Below are 25,415 nucleotides of genomic sequence, written 5' to 3' on the forward strand. Positions count from 1 at the left end.
CTTGAAGAGTGAACACATGAAGATATATCAACACTTTCTTTACCTTTCACACACTCATGCACACACACAGATGCACACGCACAGACGCTGCGTTAGGCAAACACTCTTGATTTATTTTCCCGTGGACCTCAACACATTTCTGCGTCCTTTATGAGCTCGTTGTGAAATTCAACAGGCGCTGTTTAAACAGTACGGAGACGAGTGTGAGTGTGTGCGTTCAGGCAGTCACGACTCGCTCTGACCGCAGTGTTTGAGTCTTTCCTGAAATACACACACATTATCAGCGAGGTGCGAGGTTTCTCAGCCTGAAGATAAACACAGAACATTTATGACTTTTTCACTTTACAGCTTGTTGGCTCTGTGATTCTGACTTAGTTAGACTTTCTGTAGACCTGCCAGAGACACGTAGGAGCTGTCTGAGTGTCTGAGTGCATGTAGCCAGGTGTTGCCAAAAAGCAATACTCCTGTTCAATCAGTAACTTTGCGTTCGCTGGGATTTAGTACTTTCCAGAAGTCTACTGAGTTGTGAAATGTTCTGATATTTTTTTACAACCTGAATATTAGTGTCTTTGTCTTTGCCAGTGTACCTGAGGATTTGTCAAAACATATCCTTTAAGAGGAAATAGACTAATGTACTCATTTTTCATTGATCCTATTTAAACCTGCATATTAAAAGCAGATATTAGAAGGCATGAGTGAATAAAAACTTCTCTTCTGAATAGCCCACCAGAACAAAACAGTAACCTTTAAACTTCATAATTGGATCAAAAAACTGAAGTAAAAAGGCAAAATATTGAGACATAAAAGTAGTTTTTAAGAGTGCTGTAACTTTTTACATGTACTTAAATTGTTTTCTTATTTTGTGAGAAACATCTGGGTTTTTTCTGGTCCTCAAAATATACTGTCTGGTTACCTTGTTTCATAACCAGTAGCTAAATCGACGAGGAAAGGGTGGAACAAAGGAAACCTCAAATATTGACGTATATGTACAGAGTGTTAGCTTGTCAAGCTCACGCCATACTGTGACAGTAAATAGTGAGGGCCTACAGATGACAGGTGGCAAAGGAGACATGTGTGTCGTCTCTACGTCATGTTTCATTTTCTTTTTGTTTTGTTGTTTTGATGTCCTTCTGACATATCATTCTAATTTTTGCAATCTAAGGTCTGGTTGTGTGCAAACTGCTGTTGTGATTTGTCAATTAACTGCTCAGTGGGCAGAAAATTAAACCACTTTCTAAGCCAAAATGCTAGATAGAGACTTCTTGTTTGTAGTTAAAAAGATTCTTTGGGTTCTAGGAAACTGTCTTTTTTGCAGTTTTCTTAATGTTTTAGCCATTCAGTCATTAACTAATGAGTTGAGAAAATACACAGTAGGTTTATCATTTATGATAGCTGCAGCCCCCTACAGCACACATACTACCTCTACTCAAGTCTGTAATGTGAACACGAAGAGGATTACTGGGATGATGAGAGTTAAATTACACTAGAAAAGGGAAAATACAATGAAAATAGAGACAGAATGAATCATTTTTCTTTCCTCTTTGTTACCCTTTATATAACCTTGCCTATGTGTACCTCTGTGTGCCACATATTCCATGTAAAGGCCAAGGGAATGTCCTGGTATGTAAGCAGTACACAGCCATTCCCTTGCTAACCATCCAAGTCCATCACAGAGGTCTGATCCAACCACACTCATCCGCAAACCTGGATAAACATCAACACTCTCTCCTCTCCTCTCCTCTCCTCTCCTCTCCTCTCCTCTCCTCTCCTCTCCTCTCCTCTCCTCTCCTCTCCTGTCCTCTCCTCTCCTCTCCTCTCCTCTCCTCTCCTCTCCTCTCCTCGTTAATCACATGCCAGGCTCAGTCTGTCTGTCAGAAGACACGCCAACATACTGTCAGTGTGGACCACTGCTATCTCTGTGTTTCTGCCAAGCTTAAATCTTCCTGCTTCTCCTGTTGCCTCGGCGCCTCTCTCCCCCGGTGACTACGGCTTACATTCTCCCCCACGCACATACGAACCAGCAAGCATCGACATACGTGTGTGTTTTGCTTGTTTTTGGGCAGCATTAGACACTCACTGCGTGTTTGAAAGTATTTTTCGAGACTCACGCAGGTTTTCAAATGTCTTAGCGGACATTCAGACTGAAAATATCCACTTTGACTATTAAATCCATCCGCCTGATCGGACACCAAGAAGACTGTGCGGCGGTTTAGAATATTTGTTGGGTCTTTTTTTGAGGCAGTGCTAAAGTCCTCCTGAATCCGAAGCAGGCACTATATTAAACGAAGGGCCTTCCAAAGCACTTACAAAGAACCCGTATGCATCCTAAAATGCCGATTTGAAAGTCAGATACAAAGACACAGCCACACTGTGGTCACCTATGTAGGTCACCTGTGATGACAAAGAGAAGTTTGACTAATTTAACAGTTTTACTTTGATTTTACATTAAGATAGTCAGATTTTCATTCTAAATTCTTATCTGTGGAGATCAGCTATTCTATGATATTCTATATGATAAACCTACAGAACTTTAAAGTTTATTGACAAGCTCATCATTTTCAAAGATATTCAGCATGTAAGACTAAACTACCAATCAAAATTATGTATGAAACTTTTGGAGGTTTTCGTCTGAAGGAATGGTGTCATCAAACTAAATAACGGGCCTTTAAGGTTTGAACTTTTGCTCAGCACACCCATGATAGTTTAAATTAAAGATCTGATGAATGGAAATTTTCAGACAGGCTCCAATCGGGCACTTTTTGTAACTTTTAAGGTACTTAAGAGTAAATTGAAGGCCCACGCTTGGGATCAAGTGGTTCAGTGTGCAACTCTGAGGAATAAAACCTTCAGAAATAAATGTCACCAGTCAGTGTCCTCACATGTATAGGACTACAGCGGTGTATATGTATCTGTGTGTGTGTGCAGGCGTGTGTGAAGGTATCATCCTGGCTCGGTAGCAGCTAGCTAGCGGCTAAATGACTCTCCACACTTCATTAGCGGCGATGAGGTGAGCTGCTCATCTCCTCATTGTTAGCTAGCGCTAAGCTGCAGTAATCCCAAACAAAGGGCCGGGGCCTCGCAGCAGCCGGCATGGATTAGACCGCTTTCTAGAAACATCCGAGAGAGATTCATTCTCATTCAAATTGGCCTGTAAACAAAACCAGCAGTGGCTGTGAGACAGATGAGAGAGGAGAGAGATGAGTGTATGATGGAGTGAGTGGGAAACATCTTATATGTGTACATGTGTAATGTAGCTGCAGCGTGTGTGTGTGTGTGTGTGTGTGTGTGTGTGTGTGTGTGTGTGTGTGTGTGTGTGTGTGTGTGTGTGTGTGCGCTGTGTACAGAGGAATGTGTACATTACTGAGCCTGTGTTTTGACACTGTGTTGGATCGAAAAGTGTGTGAGAGGCACAGAAATTAACACAGAGTTTGAATACAAGCTCACAGGTCACGCAAATTATGAAAAGCGTATTTTCTTACTTGCCAACGCTGGTGTACTTGTATCTTGCCATGAACCTAGCTCTGCTCATTTGTCCAAGCAGAGAGAGACAGCTCTCTTTGCAGCTTAGTGATCACAACATTAAACTAAATGCCTAATGCACCCCAGGTAGAAAGGGGCCAAGGAAAATGATTGTCCTGCACTTCTTGACATATGTTTTTGTCCTTTGTAAAGGAGGCGTTAATTAAATTTTATGAGGTGATTCCTGTAGATATGTCAGATGTGGCTTCCCTCTTCATATTCATTTGTTGCGTCCTGTATCTTTAGTATAAAGATGTTGCTTCTCATGTTGTTGATTGTGACGTCTGGCAAAGGACCAAGACTGAAATGTTTCAACTGTAATACCCCTCATGCTGAATGTGGGTAGAAATGTAATGTTTTCTGTGAAAACAAGCAGAGGAGTAACATTTTTTCTCACTGCCCCTAGTATTCTTGATAATACACAAAACACACTATTAACAGTTTTCATTACTAAGTTTCCAATAAAGATGAATCTGGTGTGTATGAGTATATAGCACCACCACAACGCTACATTTAAAATAGTATGTTTTGACATATTTGGCCTTTATTAAAAAAAAAATAAAAATCACAGTTCCTGTGATTTGGATATTGCATTGGGCCATATTGCAACACTGATAATATTTTGATTTTAATTATTCAGCAGAGGCTCCAGCGTCAGTGTTTATTCTGGGCTGGTAAATTATTGCAATGCAGTCCAGCAAATGATGATTAGTAGTTTCACCTGGGTTTGACAATTTAAAACGTCAGCTTTGAAAAAGGCATATTGAACTTTTGTTTTAGTCCACATTTGTGATTCAAAGTAATCAGTACGTGTCAGTTGAAAAACACATTGTTGGCACTGTCATCTTCACAGCCATAGTTTTATTTATCTCTGCTGGACTGGTGTGGAGGAACAAATCTGAGGCATGGATGTGTCAAAACCTGGGCAAAATGAACTAAAACAGTTTTTACTGATCTTTTCAGCATGTTCCCAGGTTTGAGGCTGCAGTGTGTGATATGTGATATACCTGGTCCAGAGTGTGTTTTTAACATCAGAGAGTCTGTCATGTCCTTTGTTTTTTCCTCCTATGTGACACACATCTGTAAAACAGATTCAGATGTGTTCATTTTCAGCTTTTCTCAGCTTGCTTGATGCCACCACTGTAACAGGCTCTGCTGTACATTTTTAACTGTCACTCAAATGATGAGAGTCGTCCTTTCAGGCAGCCTGTTAATCTGTCTTGATCACTAATAACCATCAATCAGCTCACAGAATAAGTTATTTTAAAGTAGGCTTCTTCATCTGGCTGATCTGTGGACCTGATGTTTCCATTAGATTTTTTAATCTTAATTCTGCATTGAAATGCTACCAGATGCTCCGACATATTAGCCATCAGTCACATTTTCTTATGCAAGTCATTATTAAGAAAACCAATTCTTATTGGGTTTGATCATTATTAGCTGTCAATCAAATGAACTGAGGGAGCTGTTATATAGATCAACATTTTAATATGATGTCTGTGGAAGACGTAGCTGATCTGATGATTTATCATCATGTATTTTCATCACGCATTTGATCAATGTAATGATGATATTTCATGATTGTAATTTGCTGGTTTTTAATATCAGTCATGTAGTTCTGTATTTCAAAAATTTGACTAGAGCATTAGCAAGCATCCATCAACGATTATGGTTTGTTTGGCATAAATTGTGCAAGTTGGCAATCAAATGTTTAAACATTATTAAAACTGTCCATAAATACTAAATCAGCTAAAATGACATTTCAATCATCATCCAGATAATCTAAGTCTGTAGTGGTGGCTGCGTTCACGTCTCCATCCTGCCTAATGTCATGTTTAATCTGAAATCTAACCCGGTATTCTCTAAACATTTGGGTTTGTGATTCACTACACAGTGACATTTAACTGATTCTATAATTGGTGTGTTGATTTTGTGCTCACAACATATCTGATCTCTGTAACTAGAGAAGCACTGCACAGATTTTTCACCGTGGAATATATGACTGCATGTTCTTGGTGAAATGTGCCTGATATACAGTATTTACCTGGTTATTGCAAGTCAGTAACTTCCCTGCACACTCGGGGATGCAGTTTTTACAGTACGTCTGTCTATATCGGGTTCTTGCCCAATTTTAACACAAAAGTGTGAAAGTGATATATAATGTTGCACTTATAATTAGATTCTAATTTTTGAGAAAATCTGTTGGAATAAAATGAACAAACAGATGGATTTCAGGAACAAGATGGTGAGTTTACAGCCTTGGTAGCACAATCAAAATGCTAACGTGCTCATGTTGCTTGTTTGGTATGTTTACCACCTTCACCAACATAGTTTAGTGTCTTAGCATGTTAACATTTGGTAACAAGAAGAGCACAGTACTACGCCAAGACTGCTCAGTCGTTGCATGATTTCTGACAGATAAGTCCTGATAAGTCCACAGTGGTTGATTTGTAGTAGGATCACAATCATGTGATTGTCAGCAGGCAGCTGACGTAGTGTTCACTCATTGTCATGGTTACAGTGATGCTGTGCCGCTATCTGGTAATGATACAGAAATCTTTAACAAACCCATGGATCCAGATTATAAGCTGCATCGCTGTCAAAATCTAATCAGTTGGTCTTTGTGTCATTTCTGACCTTCCTTGAAAATTTCATCGAAATCCGCTGGTTCGTTTTTGAGTTATGTTGCGCACAGACAGACAGACAGATTCACAGACAAACCTACGCTGATCCTCACATAATTCTGCCACATTCCTTGGCGAAGTAATTAGTGCCTGAACACAAAACACAGCTGAGGCTGATAATCAAAGTTACATGTTATAATTTTTTTTAAATAAATGAATCCTTTCCTGCTTTAAAATGACTTAGATGAAGTCCTCGCCTCTCTCCATTCACCCTTCCCACTCACTGCAGCTCAAGCACACCAGCTCACCTTCAGATCTGCTCAAACAGTGTAAAACTGCTCTACCCTACCGTGCAACAAGCTGCAGTATTGGATTAATACGTCAATTAATAAGTCAATCCTAAAGAGGATGTGAATGGGCACCAAAATTCACTAATTTCCATCAAATTGTTTCCAACATATTTTATTTAAAACCTCAAACGTGAACATTTCTTTCATTTTCTTCGTGAGTTGACCACCAGCGTCGTTCTGTACATTACCCAGAGACCACAAATGTTTGTCCCTGTGGACCAGAGTTGGAGGTTGACTGACAGACGGCTAACACGGCCATCCCTGCAGCCATGTTACGACAGCGGCTACAAACAGTAATTACCTCTGCTTTCGCTTTGTTCTGCACTATTACTTGTAACATTCAACCCTTAAACATGAACCGTAACTGAACAGCATGGTGGCCCGGAGGCAAACTTCTCCGTGCCGCTCTGTTCAAACTGTTTGTGTTGCATTCTTCATTAATGAGATGCAGCGCAGTGTGTTGTTCAGCAAATATCTGACAGCTGTGTCCGTGTATCTTCCTGCCAGCCTCCTGAACAAACAGCTGCAGGACTGACCGGCCACCTCCCTGCTAGTGGTGGTCAGCATTTTAGTATCTTCAAAGCTTTAATCCTCAACTTTACAGCTTCCGTCCTGCACTTCTCAAAAGTCTGACCATGTCCATATTGTGGCAGATAAATTTGAAAATGCTGTTTACATATGGAAATTTATGTCCCCACTAGCATTTTCAAGTCTTTTTTGAAAAGTTGTCTGTCCACGCTGAAACTTGAAAGCAACATCAAAGCTTTGCATTACATCATGTGTTAGAGCGGGACAGTCACAGGCTGGTTCCTCTGCTGAGTGTGAGGAAGTGAAACCTCCACTTTATCTCCCACTGTTCTCCGTGACCACATATTTTGAGCATCGGTGTAGCCGAACTCAAAATGTTGGTCTTTGAATTGATGTATTTTACTGTTGTTGAGCATCTAAAAGGGTATAAAATAGCAATTAATAGACTTCAAATCAAAATTTCTGTTTGAAATAATGCAATAGGAAAATTGCAAAGGCTCCAATTTAGGATATTTGACACATTATGCTGCACGTCTGTGGCAAGATTTAAACTGTAATATCACCGGTTTTATGAATTCAGTCTTCCTTTTGTGGTTTTTGATAATATGTGGGGCAATATATAACTGAAGGATTTTTGACGTCCATGGGATATATCTTGCATACATTTTTATTAAAAGTAAAAAATATATATATTGTTTTTTATGTTCATTATGATCATGTCTTTACAAATTCCATAATTATTTATTATGGAAACAATCACTTATCAATAAAAAAAATTACTGGACATCACTAAAATGTCAACTAAATAACCGTCCAAATGTAATAACAACCACCTTCTAATTAGCTAAACAATAATAAAATGAGCTTATTCAAAAAATAGTTTTGTGTTCTTTGAGTTGAGATAATCATGACAGATATTTATTTTTGGCAATATATCAAATTGTATATGGAAAATAAATTGTATCTGTGTCAGAGAAGTCACTTCCAACTAAGTTCCCCATTACAAAAACACCTCTCAAGGAAGTGTGTTGATTCCAGATCGCATGACCTGCTCCACATGATGTCATTTCCTCCTGAAGAAAAGACTGGCCAGACTCCAAGGCTTTCTGGGTTATTTAATATAGTGTGTGAGTAAAGTGTGGATTTATCACATGTCAACAGGTTTACTACAATATCTTTATAAATAACTTTAAATTTCAATTTTTTTCAATTGTATATTGAATATTGTAGAAGAATCTTTGTGTAAAATGCCATGTGGTGTTAGGTTATAGGTGGCCATGTTTAGGCCTGGAAACAGCAAAAATGTCAACTATGATACAAAAATCCCACAATTATATATTGACCCATGAGTTAATGCTATGTTTTATGTTTTAAATCCTTTACACACTAAATACTGAACTACTACTATATTTCCCCAAATCATTCAGCTCTTGCTTTGAAAAAAGAATCATCTTAATGCAGGTGAACAGCACAGCATTTCTTGCACTGCTGGGTAAAGAAATAGCTATTTCTTTACTGTAAAACATGAGGCCACTCTCTTGAGAGTTTGTTAAAAAGCTCTGTTATTAGTGGAAAAATAATGGCTTAGTGTCAAGAGAAAAAAAGATGAATTTTGATATTTACTGGGTTTAATTGATGAATCACTTCATCAAGGTTGAAAACGGCAAACTGTCATGGACTGGTCTCACCAAAACTAGCCTGAAGTAAAATACAGATATGTCTTGACATATGTTGTAACATAGATATCTTCAATTATTGCTTAAAAAAACTGTCTCTGCATTATATTATTTGTTCAGGAAAATTGATGTTGCTGTCAATATTGTGGTACTGGTATGTTGCCATTTTTGGCTTGCTTCTTTGTTTCTGTTGATGTTTCCGTAGTTTGGCATCTGATACAGCATTTTTTCAGAGACTTTACCCCACTAGAGGTCATTTTTAGAATACAGGAAAGCACCACGTTTGCTATACTAATACACAACAAGGGGTAAACTCAAGCGGTTTAATGCTCAGTATCTGCCAATACCTTTTTTGCATATCAACAAAACAAATACACCTTATAACTTTCATGGCAGCAGGGATGGGTGACAGTGAAGAAAGATGAATTGAAAGGAAACTTAAAGTCACTGCACTGAACACACTTTATGTAACGCTGAGAAGCTTGCCAGCGACCCAGCGTGATCCTCAAAACAGCCATTTAACAATGTTACTACTTCTTCTCAAGGACGAGTGTATTAGTATTAATGAATGGCTGTTTGTGTGTGTGAGGTAATGTTTGTGCGTGTGACATGACTGACAGATAGCTGGCTGCATTGCCTTCAACCAGGGCCTCCCTTTTCACTGATTACTGTGTCAATGTGTCTGTATCGCACACACACACACACACAATGCAATGCAGAGACACAAAGGGAGAAAAGCCCACTGTGGTTCTCCCACCAGGCCGTGCTGGAAAAAAAAAAAAAAAAAACACGCACACAAAACAGATGCACCAAATGTGTCCACTCTCATGCATATGGAAATGCTAGGATATATGTATAATGTGCATTTGTGTGAATGTTTTCAGAGCATAAATGTGTGTGCGTGTGTGTGTGGACGTTTGGTGTGTGTGATTATATGTCAATGGACAGCTTCAATGTAAAACGCATTAGCATTCAGTGATGATGCTGGTCTTTCTAAAAGCTTCTGTGGTGCCAATGGACTCTCTCTCTCTCTCTCTCTCTCTCCCCCTCTCTCTCTCTCCCTCTCTAGTTTTTCAAACATGCTATCACATTCGCTGGCCTCTGTGGATGGGTTTATAATTAAAAGTGCTCCAGCTCTCTAATATGAGGGGTATGACTGTGATTTAGACTATATGGCACAGATTGATCAGATAAAGCCAAAGAGTCGTATTTCGTTCCTGCTAAGCCTATTCACACTGAGAGCACTGATCCTCTCTCTGTCTGTCTCTCTGTCATCCTCCTTCTCATCTTTAAATCGTCCTCTGCTGCTTTCCTTTCCTGTGTTTTTTTTTCTTGCTCAGAATGTATTTCTGGCTTCTGCTGTGTTTCTTCAGTGCACTCCCAGAGTTCACCTGTTAACAAATCTGGATGGTTGAGTGTAGAAGTCCTTCTCCTATAAGCTCATTGATGAGTATGCTGTGTATGTATACAGAGTGAAGTCTTTCTCGTTTTCCTTTGTTTGAGTTTCCGTGGGTGGCCCTCTTGACTTTTGCTGTGATGGAAAACAACAAAATCCTAGAAATGTTAAATGCACAAATTGTTGCCAGAAAAATGCAAAAATGATGAGTTGAAGAAGATTCCATGAACTTCAACAAAATTTCAACAAAATAGGCCTTTATTTCTGAAAACCATTCATTTGATTTCTTTTCAAAGCCGTTTTAAAGCCACCTGTCACTGCTGATTGTGTCACGAAGCTGAATAACTATGTTAACTATTTATATTGTGCATATACAGTATATTGTGTTTCATCTCCAGAGAGGAAACGATTTAGTTTGCAGAAATGTGAAAGGGTTTGCGCTCCTGAAACGAGGCATTTCAAGAAATGGTGCTTGTAGCAAACAGCCCCTTATCACAGGAAAGAATGCCTTTAGGCTGACAAAAAGTTGCGCTGATGATGGTGCTGTAACCAGACCTTTGTCATATTTTGTCACCTTTTTGCACATTGCATTGCAAAAAAAAAATTTTTCCATTCAAAAAGCCTCATGTTTCTCATTTTCATGTTTTTTTTTCTCCTCATGGCATGAACATGAATATCTGTATGCTCCTTGTGAGGCTGCTGGAAGACGCGAGGCCTTTTTCTTAATCCACTGGATGTGCGTTGATAAGTACATATGTTTTCTATACGTCTGATGCTGAGGGATGATGGTTCCAGGGGGAGGATGATTCTGCGTGTCTATGAAGTAGGCCAGACGAGTTAGAAATGGGATTCTTTGCTCACCTTTTCTGTCCACCATTATTCCCCCTTTATCCCCTCTCTCCTCTCTGCCCTTCATCTCTCTCTCACCTCCTCTCCCCTCATCCCATCATCTAGTGCCCCTATCTTCTCCTGCTAACCCCCCCTACCCCGCCCCTCCAACCCTGTGACAGACAGAGTGTCCTCACCTTGTAACGATCGCTGACATCCAATATGTTTGGCTTGGGATCATCCCCTGTGTGTCCATTGTGTGTTCTGTTAAATGCTTTATTGATTAGCCATGAGTTAATTACAAATTACATCAACCGTGGGCAGCCTAAGGTGTCGCGTACACGGCTGCAGGATCCATCCTGGAGCAGCTAATGCATGTTGACTTCACACAGCTACAGGCGTGCATCCCAGCCTCAGCAGGTTACATTAGTCATCCTCATTTCCCCCCCTATTAACATCCGTGCATTTATGACATTTCACAGTGCCTTATCAATGCTTTAAGGGCATGCAATATTTCCTGGGTGACTGTAGTGAGAGGGGCAGAATTAGAAACAGGAAGTCTCCCTGGATATGCACCCTGAATGCTTAACTCTATGGAGCACAACTTGACACACCCTGTGCAAAATTATGAGACTGTGCTAAATCCACAGCAGACCTTTGGAGGCTAATGTATTCTGGATTTAAGCTCCACTGTAAAATCCATAACATGCCTGCACCTGACCTGCTCTGCTGCAGCCCCCACAACAACCCCTCACATCTGACTTTGGCACAAAGTTAGGAAACGTAAATAATAAGAATTATTATTATTATCAAAATAATAATAATCTTTGCAATCTGCACCGGCAAGCACTTTTTCCGAGCCTTTTTCCTTTTCATCCCGTGTCAGTTTCTCTTTGACATTGCCGTGTACTTTGCAAAAAGAAAAAGGAGCGAAAAAAAATCTTTATCAAATCCCCATTCTGAGGCTTTCAATAAGGCAGGCCATTACCTCACTGGCGCTTTTGTTCGGCCTATACAAGAGAGAACAAAATGGTTATTCAGGAGGACGCTTTAGATTTTTATTGTGGGCTCGCTATTCACAAAGAGCACCGTTATTGTATTAAAAAGAACCATCTGTGGCAGAAACAATGGCTTCAAATTATCTGTGAATACCCAGTGAACAAAATATAAAGCTTTTTCCTGCTCATTATGTGGGCTAAGCTAGGGGGTGGAAGATAGGAGAGGAGAGGCATAGACTTTGCTATAACTGACTTTTGTTGTTCTTGCTTGCATTCTTCTCCTTTTTAAATCGGCCCCCTTTTCACATTGTGTGTCGCCATAAACGGCTTTTCTTGTTGCAGGGCTAGCGGAGAGAAGACAGCGGAGCTCCAGGCAGACAGCGGGGCTGCGCGGGGGCTGCACGCCGAGCACAACGCGCCGGCTGCCGGATCGAACCCCGGTGCGGACTACCGGGAGGAAAGAGGGCGACCGCGCCGAAAGTTGCCGGATGGCTACCGCCGGATTGGAAGCCTCGGCCCCGGACACGCTGAGGCTCCTTCACCGGGAGGGGAAGCGACAGACAGATATGGAGGAGGTTGAGCGAAATGGCATCTTGTTTAATTTCTGCCAATCAAGACGAGAGGAAGACAACTCCCAAACTGGCAGTAAGTTGGAGTGGAGAGGAGAAGCCCTGTGTGTGTCGGTGTGTGTGTCGGTGTGCATGTCAGTGTGTGTTTGAGGCGGTGGGTGCGTGTGTGTGTGTGTGTGTGTGTAAAACATGCAGTGTTGTGGAATGACACCGCATGGCATCATGAGCTTCACTGACTGAGTTGTTGTTGGCCGCTTTGGGTTGCTGAACACACACATCACTTATGCACACTGAACATATTTGACCACCAGATTTTAGCGGCTTCCTCGTGCAATTTGATCCTATTTATTTATTTTACTTATTTAAGTATTTATCTTCAGTGATGATAAATATTGTTTAAAATAGGCTGCAAATGAAAACGCCGAGTTTCTCCTGATTAAACCTACATTTGTGCGCTAGTGCACAATTTTGACAGTTCATTTAATTCTAGATTACCGAAAACCAATGTTTAATTTTTATTCTTAGTTTATATTTTAGGCGTGATTTATGTCATTTATTAAAACCTTTAATTTAAACGGCATCTTGCGAATTTCAGATTGTTGTCAGACATGTAATATTCTTTATTAGGCGATGTAATCTTACTATATAAATATCTAATTTCAGTTTATCGCGCACATTTGACAAAATCTATTTCCTAAAATAATAATAAAAAATCAAAACACTAACTAATCATAACTGCAGCATTTATCTTCAACCTTGTAAAAAAAAATAACAATTTTAGCCTCTGTTAATCAGGAAAAAAGTAACCTTGTCTTTGTTTTCTGCATTAGTTATCAATACGGACTCCTAAATGTTGTGATAAATGTTCTCCAGTCCTTGTTACGGCCCCTAGTGGCAAGAAAAGACAAGTTTATTTCCATTTCACCTTAAATCTGTCTCTCAGTTCTTATTTTCATTTTAACAGGATTATCCTCTTCATAGATTTTGGCATGTGTATGTTTAAATTTTATCTGGATTAACTGGCACCAAGATCATGGCAATGAGCTTAGAAATTATATTTTAGATAGCGTTAGGCCTTGTTTTTTTCATTCAAGCGGGAGATAATTTTTCAGTTACATTGCTGCTTTTTTCCTCTCTTGTTTTTGCACCTAAATTTGGACAACCACAAAACAGTATTTTGCCATCACAGCGTGTATTTGCCGTATCCATTCCAACCTGGTGTAGCAGGGGGCTTACAAGTGGTCCGAGGGAGCCGCCCCACTAGTTTCTCCTGGTTTTTGTCAAACAACGGCTTTAATTCAGGATGATTGTGGATGCAGGACCATTCCCGGCTGGCTGGGGCCTGCTTTCAGAGCGCTGCAGGGCCCCGCTGTTCCTTTATTATCATAAGCAGATTAGAGGTAGCGGGGAACACACTCAGATGCAGATAGCAGCCGAGCGGCCCATTTCAACCTTGCATTATAATGGACCGAGCTGCATGTGTCGCCTCTCGCAGCCTATTAAGCACAAGATGAATCTTATGTAAGGTTGCCGGGGCCGGCATAATGAGAGCACGGGGGCTCCACTCCTCCATTTATTATCAAATGACTAAAACAAAATAAAAAGGCTTGATCTATCCACTTTCAATTATGATTTAATCTAGAGACACGCATTTAAATTGAATTATTTCAGGTGTATGTACTTGATCTATCTTTAATTACTGTCTGGCTTAGAGATCCAGACATGTGCGGCCTTCGTTTTATTTAGTTTTTCCTCTCAAGCTTGCGGAGTGTTGTTGTGCAATGAATATATTTTTAGACCATTTTCACCATTTTTTTTTATTTGTTCAACCGAAATTCTAAACACAGTCACCCTCTATTCCTTATCTGTACTTGGAGAGACCCTGCTCTCTGGATGTGCGCGTAATTCCAGTTGTGTCCAGTAGGCGGCGCTGGTGTCACGCGTCACGACGCTTCGCCGTCATGATGGAGAGCCTGGGGGAAAAAAATAAACAAGTGGCACCAACTCTTGCAACCTTTAAAAAACTTTCGGACAGCATATGAGGGGATGATTCGTGTGTGCAGCTTGTGATGCCGGTTTGATTCCATAATCAGCTCAGCACGCTCGGTTTGATCCGGAATGAAAAGTGAAGCAGGTGGAGGCCGCTTTTCATCCACCTCTAATTGGCTGACACGCTTGTTCGGGGCTTCTATGGATGAGCTGCGTCTTTTGTGCAAACACACTTTATCTTAAAATATTCCTCACCTTTATTTCTCCTCCCCTCGTGTCCCCGGTAGGGCCTGTCTCCCCCCTTTACTCTCCACTACAAAGCCCTAACAACAGCAGCGGCACTGGCAGTGGAAGTGGAGTGGAGTTGGTTCTTTGTCCGGACAGATGTAGCGACAACATCCCAAACAAAAACCGCTTATTTGTGCTGAGATGAGCCCGTCTGCCTTCTGTGTGTTGGCATTCAACTTCACTAAACAAAAGGACTGGGGGAAACATCTTGGATTACCTTTCCTCTTTTCAACGCTAAAAACCAGCCGTGGCTTCCCCCCCTGCTCACATTCACACACCGTCCATTCACTGCTTTGAGTTAACTAACAAAGTTTAGGCCCATTTAAGTGTTGTTATGTTATTGGGGCTGTAAGTGGGGGAATTAGTGACTTTTTGATTTTGAACAACAGCAGTGTCACGGGCCGTGACTTTTGTCAGAACAATGCAGTTTAGACCTTGAAGAACACACGATAGTGACACCATTAAAGTCAGCATTTCATACTTTGATTTAAGGATTTTAAAAAAATCACTTTGTAATGTGCCTCTTTGGATTATTTTTATTTGTAGTTGAAGTTGAAGGCCACACATTTTATCAAGCCTCAAACCAAAACATAATGAAAAAAAATCATGTTTAACAGAAATTCTGTAGCATAATTTTATTCACTATGAAACTTTTTTGTCCTATGTGGGCGAAAGTTTACTAGGCAATGCTTTTTAATTTCCTAGTGAGCTTCTGAATCTAACTCAATATAATTCTGAAAAATAGCCATAAAGGGCCACCACATATTTGTGTGTATATATATATATATATATATATATATATATATATATATATATATATATATATATATATATATATATATATATATATATATATATTCCCAGAGATAAATCTCCATAAGCTTGGAAATAGTAAATATGTACTTTGTATTGGCTAATATGTGCAGCTGAGTGAGTGTGAAGCTGTGTGTGTCTCGGGGCAGGCAGACCCCTCCCCTTTATGCTAATTAAGGTCTCCCATTGGCGTGTCAGTGGAAAGGCCGGCTCTGATTGGCCAGGTCGAAGCCATTTATTCGCTGACAGCCCAGTCACATGAATGGTTGTCTATTAACTTGTTCAAAAACTATCTGGAGTTGTCAAGGCTCAGGCGCGACAGAGGCGAAAAAGTACAGTTTGTTGATGCTTTTTCGGAGAAGCGACGGGAGAAGTTTTGTGGACACAACATAGCAGGGACCTATTGGGAGAAGAAGGCTCTCTGTCACACACACACACATCCTCTGACACACACTCGGTGAGAGGGAGAGAGAGAGAGGGAGAGAGAGAGGGAGAGAGTGTGTTGGAGACGCGCTCTGATGCTGGTTGTTTTTGTCCAGAGAAAAAAGTTGCAGAGAAAATCGACAGGTAACTTTTAGCAGCAGCCCTGCGCTCCTCACTGTCTGCCTCCGGCTTGTGGAGTTTGTCTCTGGCTTTTTTTTTTCCCTCGTCTGCTCGGGAGCTCCAACTAAAAGCTGTTCCTGATGTATAACATGATGGAGACTGAACTGAAGCCCCCAGCTCCCCAGACCAACACGGGGGGCACGGGCAACACCAACTCGACAGGTACCGGCACCAACCAGAAAAACAGTCCGGAGCGGGTCAAGAGACCCATGAACGCGTTCATGGTGTGGTCTCGGGGCCAGAGGAGGAAGATGGCGCAAGAAAATCCCAAAATGCACAACTCGGAGATAAGCAAGAGGCTGGGCGCAGAGTGGAAACTTCTGTCGGAGAGCGAGAAGAGACCTTTCATCGACGAAGCCAAGAGGCTGCGGGCCCTGCACATGAAGGAGCACCCGGATTACAAATACCGGCCCCGGCGGAAAACCAAGACCCTCATGAAGAAGGACAAGTACACCCTGCCCGGCGGGATGCTGGCTCCGGGAGGGAACGGGATGGGACCCGGGATCAGTGTCGGGGGGACCGGGCTGGGCGGTGGGGTGAACCAGCGGATGGACAGCTATGCGGCGCACATGAACGGCTGGACCAACGGGGGCTACGGCATGATGCAGGACCAGCTGAGCTACCAGCACCCGGGGCTCAACGCGCACAACCCGAGCCAGATGCAGTCCATGCACCGCTACGACATGAGCGCCCTGCAGTACAACTCCATGACCAGCACCCAGAGCTACATGAACGGCTCCCCGACATACTCCATGTCCTACTCCCAACAAACCACGCCGGGAATGACCGCCCTGGGCTCCATGGGGCCCTCCTCGGTGGTGAAGTCCGAGTCCAGCAGCTCCAGCCCGCCCGTCGTCACCTCATCGTCCCACCGGGCCGCCCCGGGCTGCCAAAGCGGAGATCTGAGGGACATGATCAGCATGTACCTGCCCGGGGCGGAGGTCAGCGAGCAGAGCGCCCAGACCAGGCTACATATGTCCGGGCACTACCAGAGCACCGTGCCCGGGACGACGATCAACGGCACGCTGCCGTTAACACACATGTAAGAGACACACAGCAGACAGAGAGAAAGAGAGAGAGAGAGAAAAAAAAGAACTTTTATAAGAGAAACTGTGGACTACTTAACGTTGGACTATTTTTGTACAGAAAAATTTCGGGGTGGGAAAAGTTGTATAGAAGTCTCCAGGACAAAAAGGACACACGACTCTTTTTTTTTCTTTCATTTTATTCTAAGGAAGCTCTAGAGGAACGGTAGGAGATCCCCTGTTCACTGGTGGATGAAGTTTGGAAGACGAGAAAGTGGGAGTCGCAATCAAATGTTTTATTATTGCAATCACCTTTTGTACAGTATTTATCAAAGAAACATTACAATCAGATGAAACTGTTTGTTAAACTGCAAGAGGTTGCATTTTTTTCTTTTTTTTTTTATATAAAAGCAACGCCGGTTCTGCAGAAAATATTAAAAGTGAAAAATGGCAGAACTGGAATTTTATGAGAGCGATCAGTTATGCTCCTTAATTACTGCAAACATTGGAAAGAAAAGGGACATAAAACCAAGCAGGTAATACTGTTTTGTTATTTTTTTTTCATTTAAGATCAATATTACTAAACATTTTAATTTCTTTGAAAAAAAATACAACGCTTTTTTTCTGTCATACAGCTTAAAATATAGGTTGTTAATTTATATTTCTGTCTCCCACTTTTCATCTGTTAGAGGTATGACGCTTGTGCTCTTTATTTTCTAATTGATTTGTACAATTTCTGTATATTTACTGTGATATTTTAAGTTTTTATTTCAAAATTCATTCCCGTAGTTGTATTTTAAAAATTGTGGCCTGTACGCAGAAGCCAACCACTCCATGTATATATACCGAAACTAATACCATCCTTATAACAGTTACAATTTCAGCTGAGTATATTTTTTTTCAATATGCAGTTTGAAATGAATAAATTTTGGAAATTTGGATACTTGAAATTGTATGAGTTTTGATTTTATTTCTCACTCATTTTGTGTGTGCAGGCAGTCATCACATGTTGAGTTGTCATCTGTGTGTGGAGCTTTTCTGTCTTTCATGTTAATTCTTCATTGTAAATTCAACACAGATTTTTTTTTTAAATTTAGCATCTTTATAAATACATCTAACTAGCTTACAAAAATAATTAATTGTGGATGATGTGCCTCCACTGATCAGATAATTCAGCTTGTGCGTCGTGGTTAACCACGTTTCTGTTTTCTAGTGCCTGCGGATGGCCCCATCAAGCCAAAGTTTGTTGCCTGTTTCCTAAAAAGGGGGGAAGAATTTTCCACCAAAATACCCACCATCCCCAGGTATAGACTGCCATTTCTCCTCTTCTATAATCAAACACAGTCTACTGGTGTTGAGGCCCAATTAATATTTTCTTTTTAGTGGATTAAAACTCTGTCTTCTGGGCCTTCTTTTGGACTGATGGAGCAATAATCAGACAGCACTGATGCCAATATCTTCTTGTGCACAAATCACATTTATAGTTATTTAGATATGTGTATCCTGTCAAGAGAGTGTTTGTCATCACTGGTGGGTTTTTATTTCTTAATGACACCATGCAGCAGCCTGACATTATATCTAAGCTCAGGCCTGACTTCATGCTCTAACATGTTCTCTTGTCATTTCCTTTAATCTAATAATAATATTATTAATAGTAATAATGTGTGTTGGTTTTGGAAGCTTTCTCTGCTATTTTTCTTCCAAATCACGGAACATGGCTTATCAGGCTAAAATGTCCAATTAGGTGTGAAGTGAAGGTGAGCCCTCTTGAAAGGAGCCAGGCGAGCGGGACCAGCCGCGATGCGTTTTTGTTTTGTTTTTTTTCACATCGCATCCACACACATTGTCGAGTGTGGCTCTTTTAATTTAATGTTTAATCAAATGGGCCCTGCTGTTTCCCGTTAACCCCGCTTCTCCTGGTTCAAGCTCTCCGGTGACTCCCAACCACCACCACCTCCCTGCCTTAAAAAAAAAAAAAAATACAGAACCGGTTCCAAAAAAATCTTCCCATGCGTCTTTGTGCCAAGCAGGCTGATTTCCCTCTCTCATAATAATAATCCTTATGATGAGCTAACAGCTCGCCCTGAATTTAACTAACGGTTTTAAATCTGGGGGGAGTGTGTCTGACTGTGTGTGTGTGTGTGTGTGGGTGTGTGTGTGCAGCGAGCTAGATTAGGGCCGTTGTGTCTTGCAGGCTGGGTCCCCGGGGAGCGGCAGATGAATATTTGAAGAGGCCCCTCGGTATTTATCCGTCCACTTCTCTCCCTCTCTCCCCCAGTCGGACCTTCAAGAGGTCAAGGGATCGTCGGTTGGCCCATTAATTATTGATCCGAGCAGCTCAATTGGTTGTAATAGCAGAGAAGGCCGGTGATAAACAATTTGTTTTTAAAAGGTCGGACTAGTAGACGCATTAAATTCTCCTTTTTTTTTTTTTTTTTTTTTTTTTTGATTCCAGTGAACACCGGGCCCCTGCAGGCCCCGAGGCCCCGCGAAATTAATATTTTTCCCGGCTGCGCGCTGCACCTTTGATGTGATGAAAAAGCTTTTTGAGCGCAGAGAACACTTGATGTATTTGATGAGAAACTTGTATTTTCTGTGGCGTATCATGGGACCTGTGGCTCATTGGTAACGCCTGTAGAGACTGTATGTTGACACAACCAGGATGCTCAGGTTGAGACCCAGGCAGCTTTTAAAACAATCCAACATTAAACGTGTTTAATAATACTGATGTATTTAGATTTTTATTAGAAACCAAGTAAATCACGCAATTGTCCCTCTTTATTCATATTTTCCTGTAAACATTCTCATTTAAAAGGGAAAACTAGATTAATAAATTAGTTCCTTTTTCATGTGAGTGAAGTCAAACAGTCCCAAACTAGGGCACGGTAAATGTTCCCTCTGAAAACACTGATATCGCGCTATCTCAGTAGAAAAATATTAGCCCGCATTTAGCCCCTGTGCTTTCCAAAATCTGATTTAATCTCAGAGGCGCTTTAAGCTCAGTGGCGCTCCTGTTCAAACATTAAATAAAGGCGCTGCACAGCACAGCACAGCGCAGTGGAGATCCAGGTGATACAGGGAATCAAGTGTCCAAAATGTTACACCTCATGTGGTGTTACTGCGAGGACAGAATCCATCATGGCACTGACAAGAAGCCTCAGTGGTTCAAATAAAGAGGGAATTTAAATGCCAAATATTTTTTTACGTTTTATATGAGGAAAATTATAGTGAAGGCGGAGAGGATCCTCCTTAAAATGTCCTTAATGGCGCAACCAGGTGTGTTGTGTGTGGTGTAGATAGAAGCTGGGAGGCCCGGTCAAGGTGTTCCCATCCATCCATCCATCCATCCATCCATCCATCCATCCATCCATCCATCCATCCATCCATCTCCCCTTCTGTTCCTCGCGTGCAGAGTCTGGCTGTCGCAGCTCGAGGATATTTGTCCTGCAACAGGTGGTAAGCGCGCGCCTCAGCTTTTTTTTTTTTTTTTCTGCCCCGGTTAAAAAAGCTCCCAGATGTTATCTATGATAACCTGGCGTATGAGTGTGCCTTTATCACAACACTGGCGTATTTCATTACAAACGTCTTCCTGTGTTTTAAGAACTCCAGGCAACCAAAAGTGGCTCTATTTTCTATCAGTGCGCAAAACCCAGTTGGCTTGGTCACAGCAGGTCATGATCCATTTTGAAACAAGAAACAAGGCCAAAAAGCTCATACAGGCCTCCTAATTTTTTTAAGTTTAAAAAATACAATAAATTCTTGTTTTAAAAAAATTATATGAAGATACTATTAATTAATAATGTGAGAACATAGTTTTCGGTCCTTGTTTTAAAGCCTTATCCTGGCCGCAGTCCAAATCATATGTTTGTTGTTGAGCTTATATGATTTTTGAAATTAGGTCAATTGACCCACACGCGCGCGTGCACGCTCACGCAAAGCGAGCTTAGTGGGCTGTAATCCCACGAGAGCCACTTTCCTTTTTCACCACGCTGCGGATAATAAGGAGGAGGGCGCATGACGTCAGCCACGCACTAAGGCTACTCCGGTCCTCAGATAGAAGTGATTCTTCCAGCGCACAAAATCTGACATCTTACAGGCCTCCATGATCAGGAAATCACCCCAGAGGAATTGCTATATTTTAATAACGGAAATAAAGCGTTGCTCTTTCAGCCTCCTTGAAGCTTTTTATTGGTCCACAGTCCTTATCGCCAAATTACGCACGGGCTTTTAAGAGAAAGACTACCCAGAAAACAAGTCAACTATATTTTTACTAGTTCATTTTAATAACACGTGAGCACAAACAGACTTTTTGTCAAAATTCAAAAAACAAAAAACTGCTTGTTGTGATGTTTCCCACATTTCCAGCGAAGTTAAATCAGACAAATACATGACACGACTGATAAATGGGGGCTTCTGTGCCATGTCAGGATGGTTGTGCAAGTCACAGTGAGTGAAGTCAATCTATAAGCTTCCTCCGGGACTGTTTCTGAGCAAATGAAAACCGAAAACTTCTAAAATAATAATAATAATAAGAATCAAACACGCACTGTTGATGCTCTTCTCCTCCTGTCGTGTCATTATTCTGCAGCCCTCTCGAGTGTTTTTCAGGCTGCCCGACATCCCTGCCTTACAGCAAGTAATGGGTGAATAGCAAAAAACTGTCAGAGCAGAGAGCTGTCGTGTGTTTCAGCTGCGTGTGTGTGGAGGGGGTTCTCTCTCCTCCCCCCCTCACCCCTCTCTACACACACACACACGCACACACACACACACACACACACACACACACACACACAGTGCCATTGAATAGGACCACACACTGACACAGACCAGCATGCCATCAGCCTCGCGCTGCTCTCGGCCTGCATTCTCAGAGGCTAGAGGCCTCTGCGACACCCCCCCACACCACCACCACCCTCACCCTCACCCACCCAACACTACCCCCCACTCCCCACCCCCCCCTCCTCCCCCCTCTTCCCCCACCACGTCACCAGCGGCTCGGGCTCCGTTTATCATTTCTGCTCATTGATGCTGACAGCTTTATAGAAGCGCCATCATTAAAGGAATGCACCGTTTGCAGCAGATCACGACTCTTAAAAACAAAAACAGCGATTTTATCTCTTAGTCTTAACTTAATGCGGAGGAGGAATGTGCAAAGAGCTGTATGCCATCGGTTTGGTTTTTACTTCATCGGATCGTTCCACAGATACAATGTTTTCGCGTAAAATCTAATTCAATTACGCATTATAATATGGTAAATCAAATGTTTATGGATTAAACTGTGTGCACCGGTAGAGTTGGATTCAGCTCCACTAATAGAATGCTGCTTACATGAACTCTTTTTAAACTACCATTTTCCATAGTTTTAACTGTTCAGTTGTTTTTTCCCCTGTTTTGTCTCGGGCCCTTCATTTTAGTAGTAATCACTGACTGCCTGTCATTACTTAATCTGTGTCATGCCTCATAATCGTCCTTGGCTGTGACTGGCAGTTGTAAAATGCCTGAGAAACCATTTTTTTTTACACTCATGGCTGCGGGTAAAACTTCACATATTCCTGCACTTTCTTGTTTACTATTTTGGTTTCCATCAGACAGCTAACATTAGAAAATGTTATGGAGAAAAAGCCATGAAGGCCTCTCAGGTGTCCTGAAATCACGTGAAATGTGACTTTTCTCTGCCAGATTTGGGTCTGTCTGGAGTGTGTTGATGGAGGCTGTGTTTTCACTCCTGTTTTTGCTTCTTGGACAGATTAGCATATAGGCCGAGAGAAAGGGGAGAGGCAGAGGGATGGAGGGGTGTGTGAGTGGAGGGGGTTTACTCTGAGAAGAGCCACAATATGAGGCCTGTTGTAGTCTACTGTAGCCTGTCTGGGAAACCCTTCTGCTGTGCGCTAAAACTGATCCGTGCGCTGCCAGAAAATACGCAGGGTCGCTCGAAAATCAGATCAACTCATTACCAAAAAATAGAAAAAGAGAATAAAAGAAAAAGCAATTTTCGAGTTAATCTATCACTCTTTTTGGCCACTTATAATATTTTCACTGGATCATAAACTCTAACATCTCCGTTGTATATTCTTGCTAATCAATTTTAATCTCATAGGTGATAATAAACCAAGCCCCCACCACCACTAAATTACACCAGTTTTCCTTTATTCCTTTTAAGTTTATTTACGTTTATATTTTATGCCTTCACTACTGTGTGACTCTTTAAATGCTGAGACTGAAAACCATAATTGGTGCGGATCCAATCGCCAATTACGCATTTTAATGTACAGACTAATTTCCCCTACAGTACAAAAAAAAAGCCAAATGCAAAGTGTCAATATGCACATTGTCCTATAACAAATTCGAGTTAATACAGCCATAATGACAGTATAACGGCAAGCTAATTGGCCTTTTTCCTTCACAACAATGCTAGCAGATCAGCTTCTCTTTATTATTTAATAACGTCAAACGCTTGGCTGGCTGTGCTGGCTGCTGAGCTGCTGGCTGCTGTTGGGAAGAGGAACAATGCAGCTCCAATTCAAGAGTTTCACTCATGAGCTATATGGTTCCTGGAAAAAAAAAGAGTGAGAAGAGGGCAGAGGCTGAGTGTGAAGGGACACTGGGGGGCTTTTTAAGTTCAAACAAACCGTCTGTGAATAAAATCAAAATGCAAGTGATTTTGGTGTTTTTGTTTATCTGGGTCTTTGCTGTTGGATATTTATTTAGCTGCTGCTGAAGCAACAGGTGACTGCAGCAGCGGCGCGTCCTGCAGCTCCAAGTGAAAGTGGCGCACGGTCCGCTGGGCTTTTGTTGTGCGGAAATTTGGAGACTGTGTTTGGTGAAGGACGAGGGTGGGGGGTCAGTCAGCACATCCAGTGTTGGAAAAAATCCTGCCCCCTTTTTCATAGAGCTTCTCTGGAAAAATCAACGCAAAATTAGGATACAAAAAAATCGACGTCAATTACCAACACTGAAATGACACCCGCATTAAAAAATAACTACTATAAAATTCTTCGTTACATAGCTGAGCGCACAGACCCTAAAAACATTTTTTTTTCTTAAGACTTTGAAGCACAACAACAGTTTCCCTACTGCCGCTCGTCTGGAACAATATCAACGGGTTTCCAGGCGAACTGCCACCCAGGACCGGCTCATGCAGCTCCGGGAGAGCCGGAGGGGAGGGGAGGGGAGCGGGGAGGAAGAGTGGACGGGTTGGGTGACTTTCGGAGACACAAAAAGGCGATCATTGCTGCAGTGAGTGGCCTTTCTTCGGTCAAACACACCCCGATGCAGATTTCGATCCCGTTGGCTGAGATGTTGCATCACTTGTTGAATCAGGTCACTTTAAGAGCGTGTTCTGATTTCTCTGCTTCTGGATCTAGTCTTTAGATGAGTAATAACGTTGTCGGCCTGCACTCACCACCTACAACCATGTATTATTGTCTGATATGTGGAGGAAATAGATTTTCGTTCACTCACTGTGAACTTCAAACCACGTTTGTTACTCACTATAAGGCGTTTTTAGCTTTCGAAACTGCTGAAAAACAAATATTTGATTTCATAGGAAATGCATGGCAGATCAATTCAGTTTGTTGAACTGATTTTAATTTCTGCTCCTACATAGTTAATTTATGTGTCAGAGCCAACAGGTGATCCGCTTGGATTTTTACATGTTGGATAAAGTAAGTCATTTTGCTGGTAATGTCCCTGTTCCAGAGCTGCTGAACAGTGTGAGGTGGTTTGTAGGCATTCAGAGATTCTTTGATAGAGAAGACTGTTGAGCTGATGGGACTGAATCATCATTAACAAGCCAACAGACACAGGAACCCCCCTCCTCTGGTCTCATTTCCCAGCACAGACACTAACCCCTTTCACTCTGTCATCAGCCTGACTCTCTCCCTCTCCCTCTCTCTCTCTCTCTCTCTCTCTCTCTCTCCTTCCACAACAGCACAGTCCATTGTTTGCGGCCCCCCACCCTCCCTCTGCCTGGCCCCCGACCCAACTGTTGACCAACAACTCCACTCGCACATTAAACGGGGAGGAGGGGGTTGTCCTATTTTAGAATATGACACATCCAGAAATGTATGCTGAGAAAAAGTGGGTCTAAATGGCTCAAAAAAAGGTGTGGCTTTTGGAAGAGATGAGAGTTGTTGGAGAGTAAATAAGTGCTGAAAGAAGTTAGAATAAAACAAAAAAGTAGGTTTAAATTAAAATCTATCTATCTATC

General features: G+C 41.7%; 2 protein-coding genes across 15 annotated transcripts in view; both read left to right on the forward strand.

Moving 5' to 3' along the window:
* The window catches only part of LOC111583585 (SRY-box transcription factor 2), a 201,601-nt gene that overhangs the window by 128,724 nt on the left and 47,462 nt on the right, over positions 1-25,415 (forward strand). For 9 of the 14 annotated variants that reach the window (XM_055018375.1, XM_055018376.1, XM_055018381.1 and 6 more), the window contains 2 exons: positions 12,262-12,564; positions 18,420-18,510. In XM_055018375.1, the coding sequence (XP_054874350.1) occupies positions 12,262-12,564; positions 18,420-18,510 (394 nt within the window). The remainder of the gene's footprint in view (positions 1-12,261; positions 12,565-18,419; positions 18,511-25,415) is intronic. The other 5 variants (XM_055018386.1, XM_055018389.1, XM_055018394.1 and 2 more) reach the window with 1 other exon arrangement.
* On the forward strand, positions 15,831-18,156 carry sox2 (SRY-box transcription factor 2). The gene has a single exon (XM_055018352.1). It carries the CDS (start codon positions 16,262-16,264, stop codon positions 17,225-17,227), a length of 966 nt encoding a protein of 321 aa, XP_054874327.1. The 5' UTR covers positions 15,831-16,261; the 3' UTR covers positions 17,228-18,156.

The sequence above is a fragment of the Amphiprion ocellaris genome, chromosome 2, assembly GCF_022539595.1.
Source record: "Amphiprion ocellaris isolate individual 3 ecotype Okinawa chromosome 2, ASM2253959v1, whole genome shotgun sequence".
Classification (NCBI taxonomy): Eukaryota; Metazoa; Chordata; class Actinopteri; family Pomacentridae; genus Amphiprion; species Amphiprion ocellaris.

Coding starts and splice junctions, on each gene's coding strand:
- sox2 (XM_055018352.1), top strand. CDS start 16,262: ATGTATAACATGATGGAGACTGAACTGAAGCCCCCAGCTCCCCAGACC.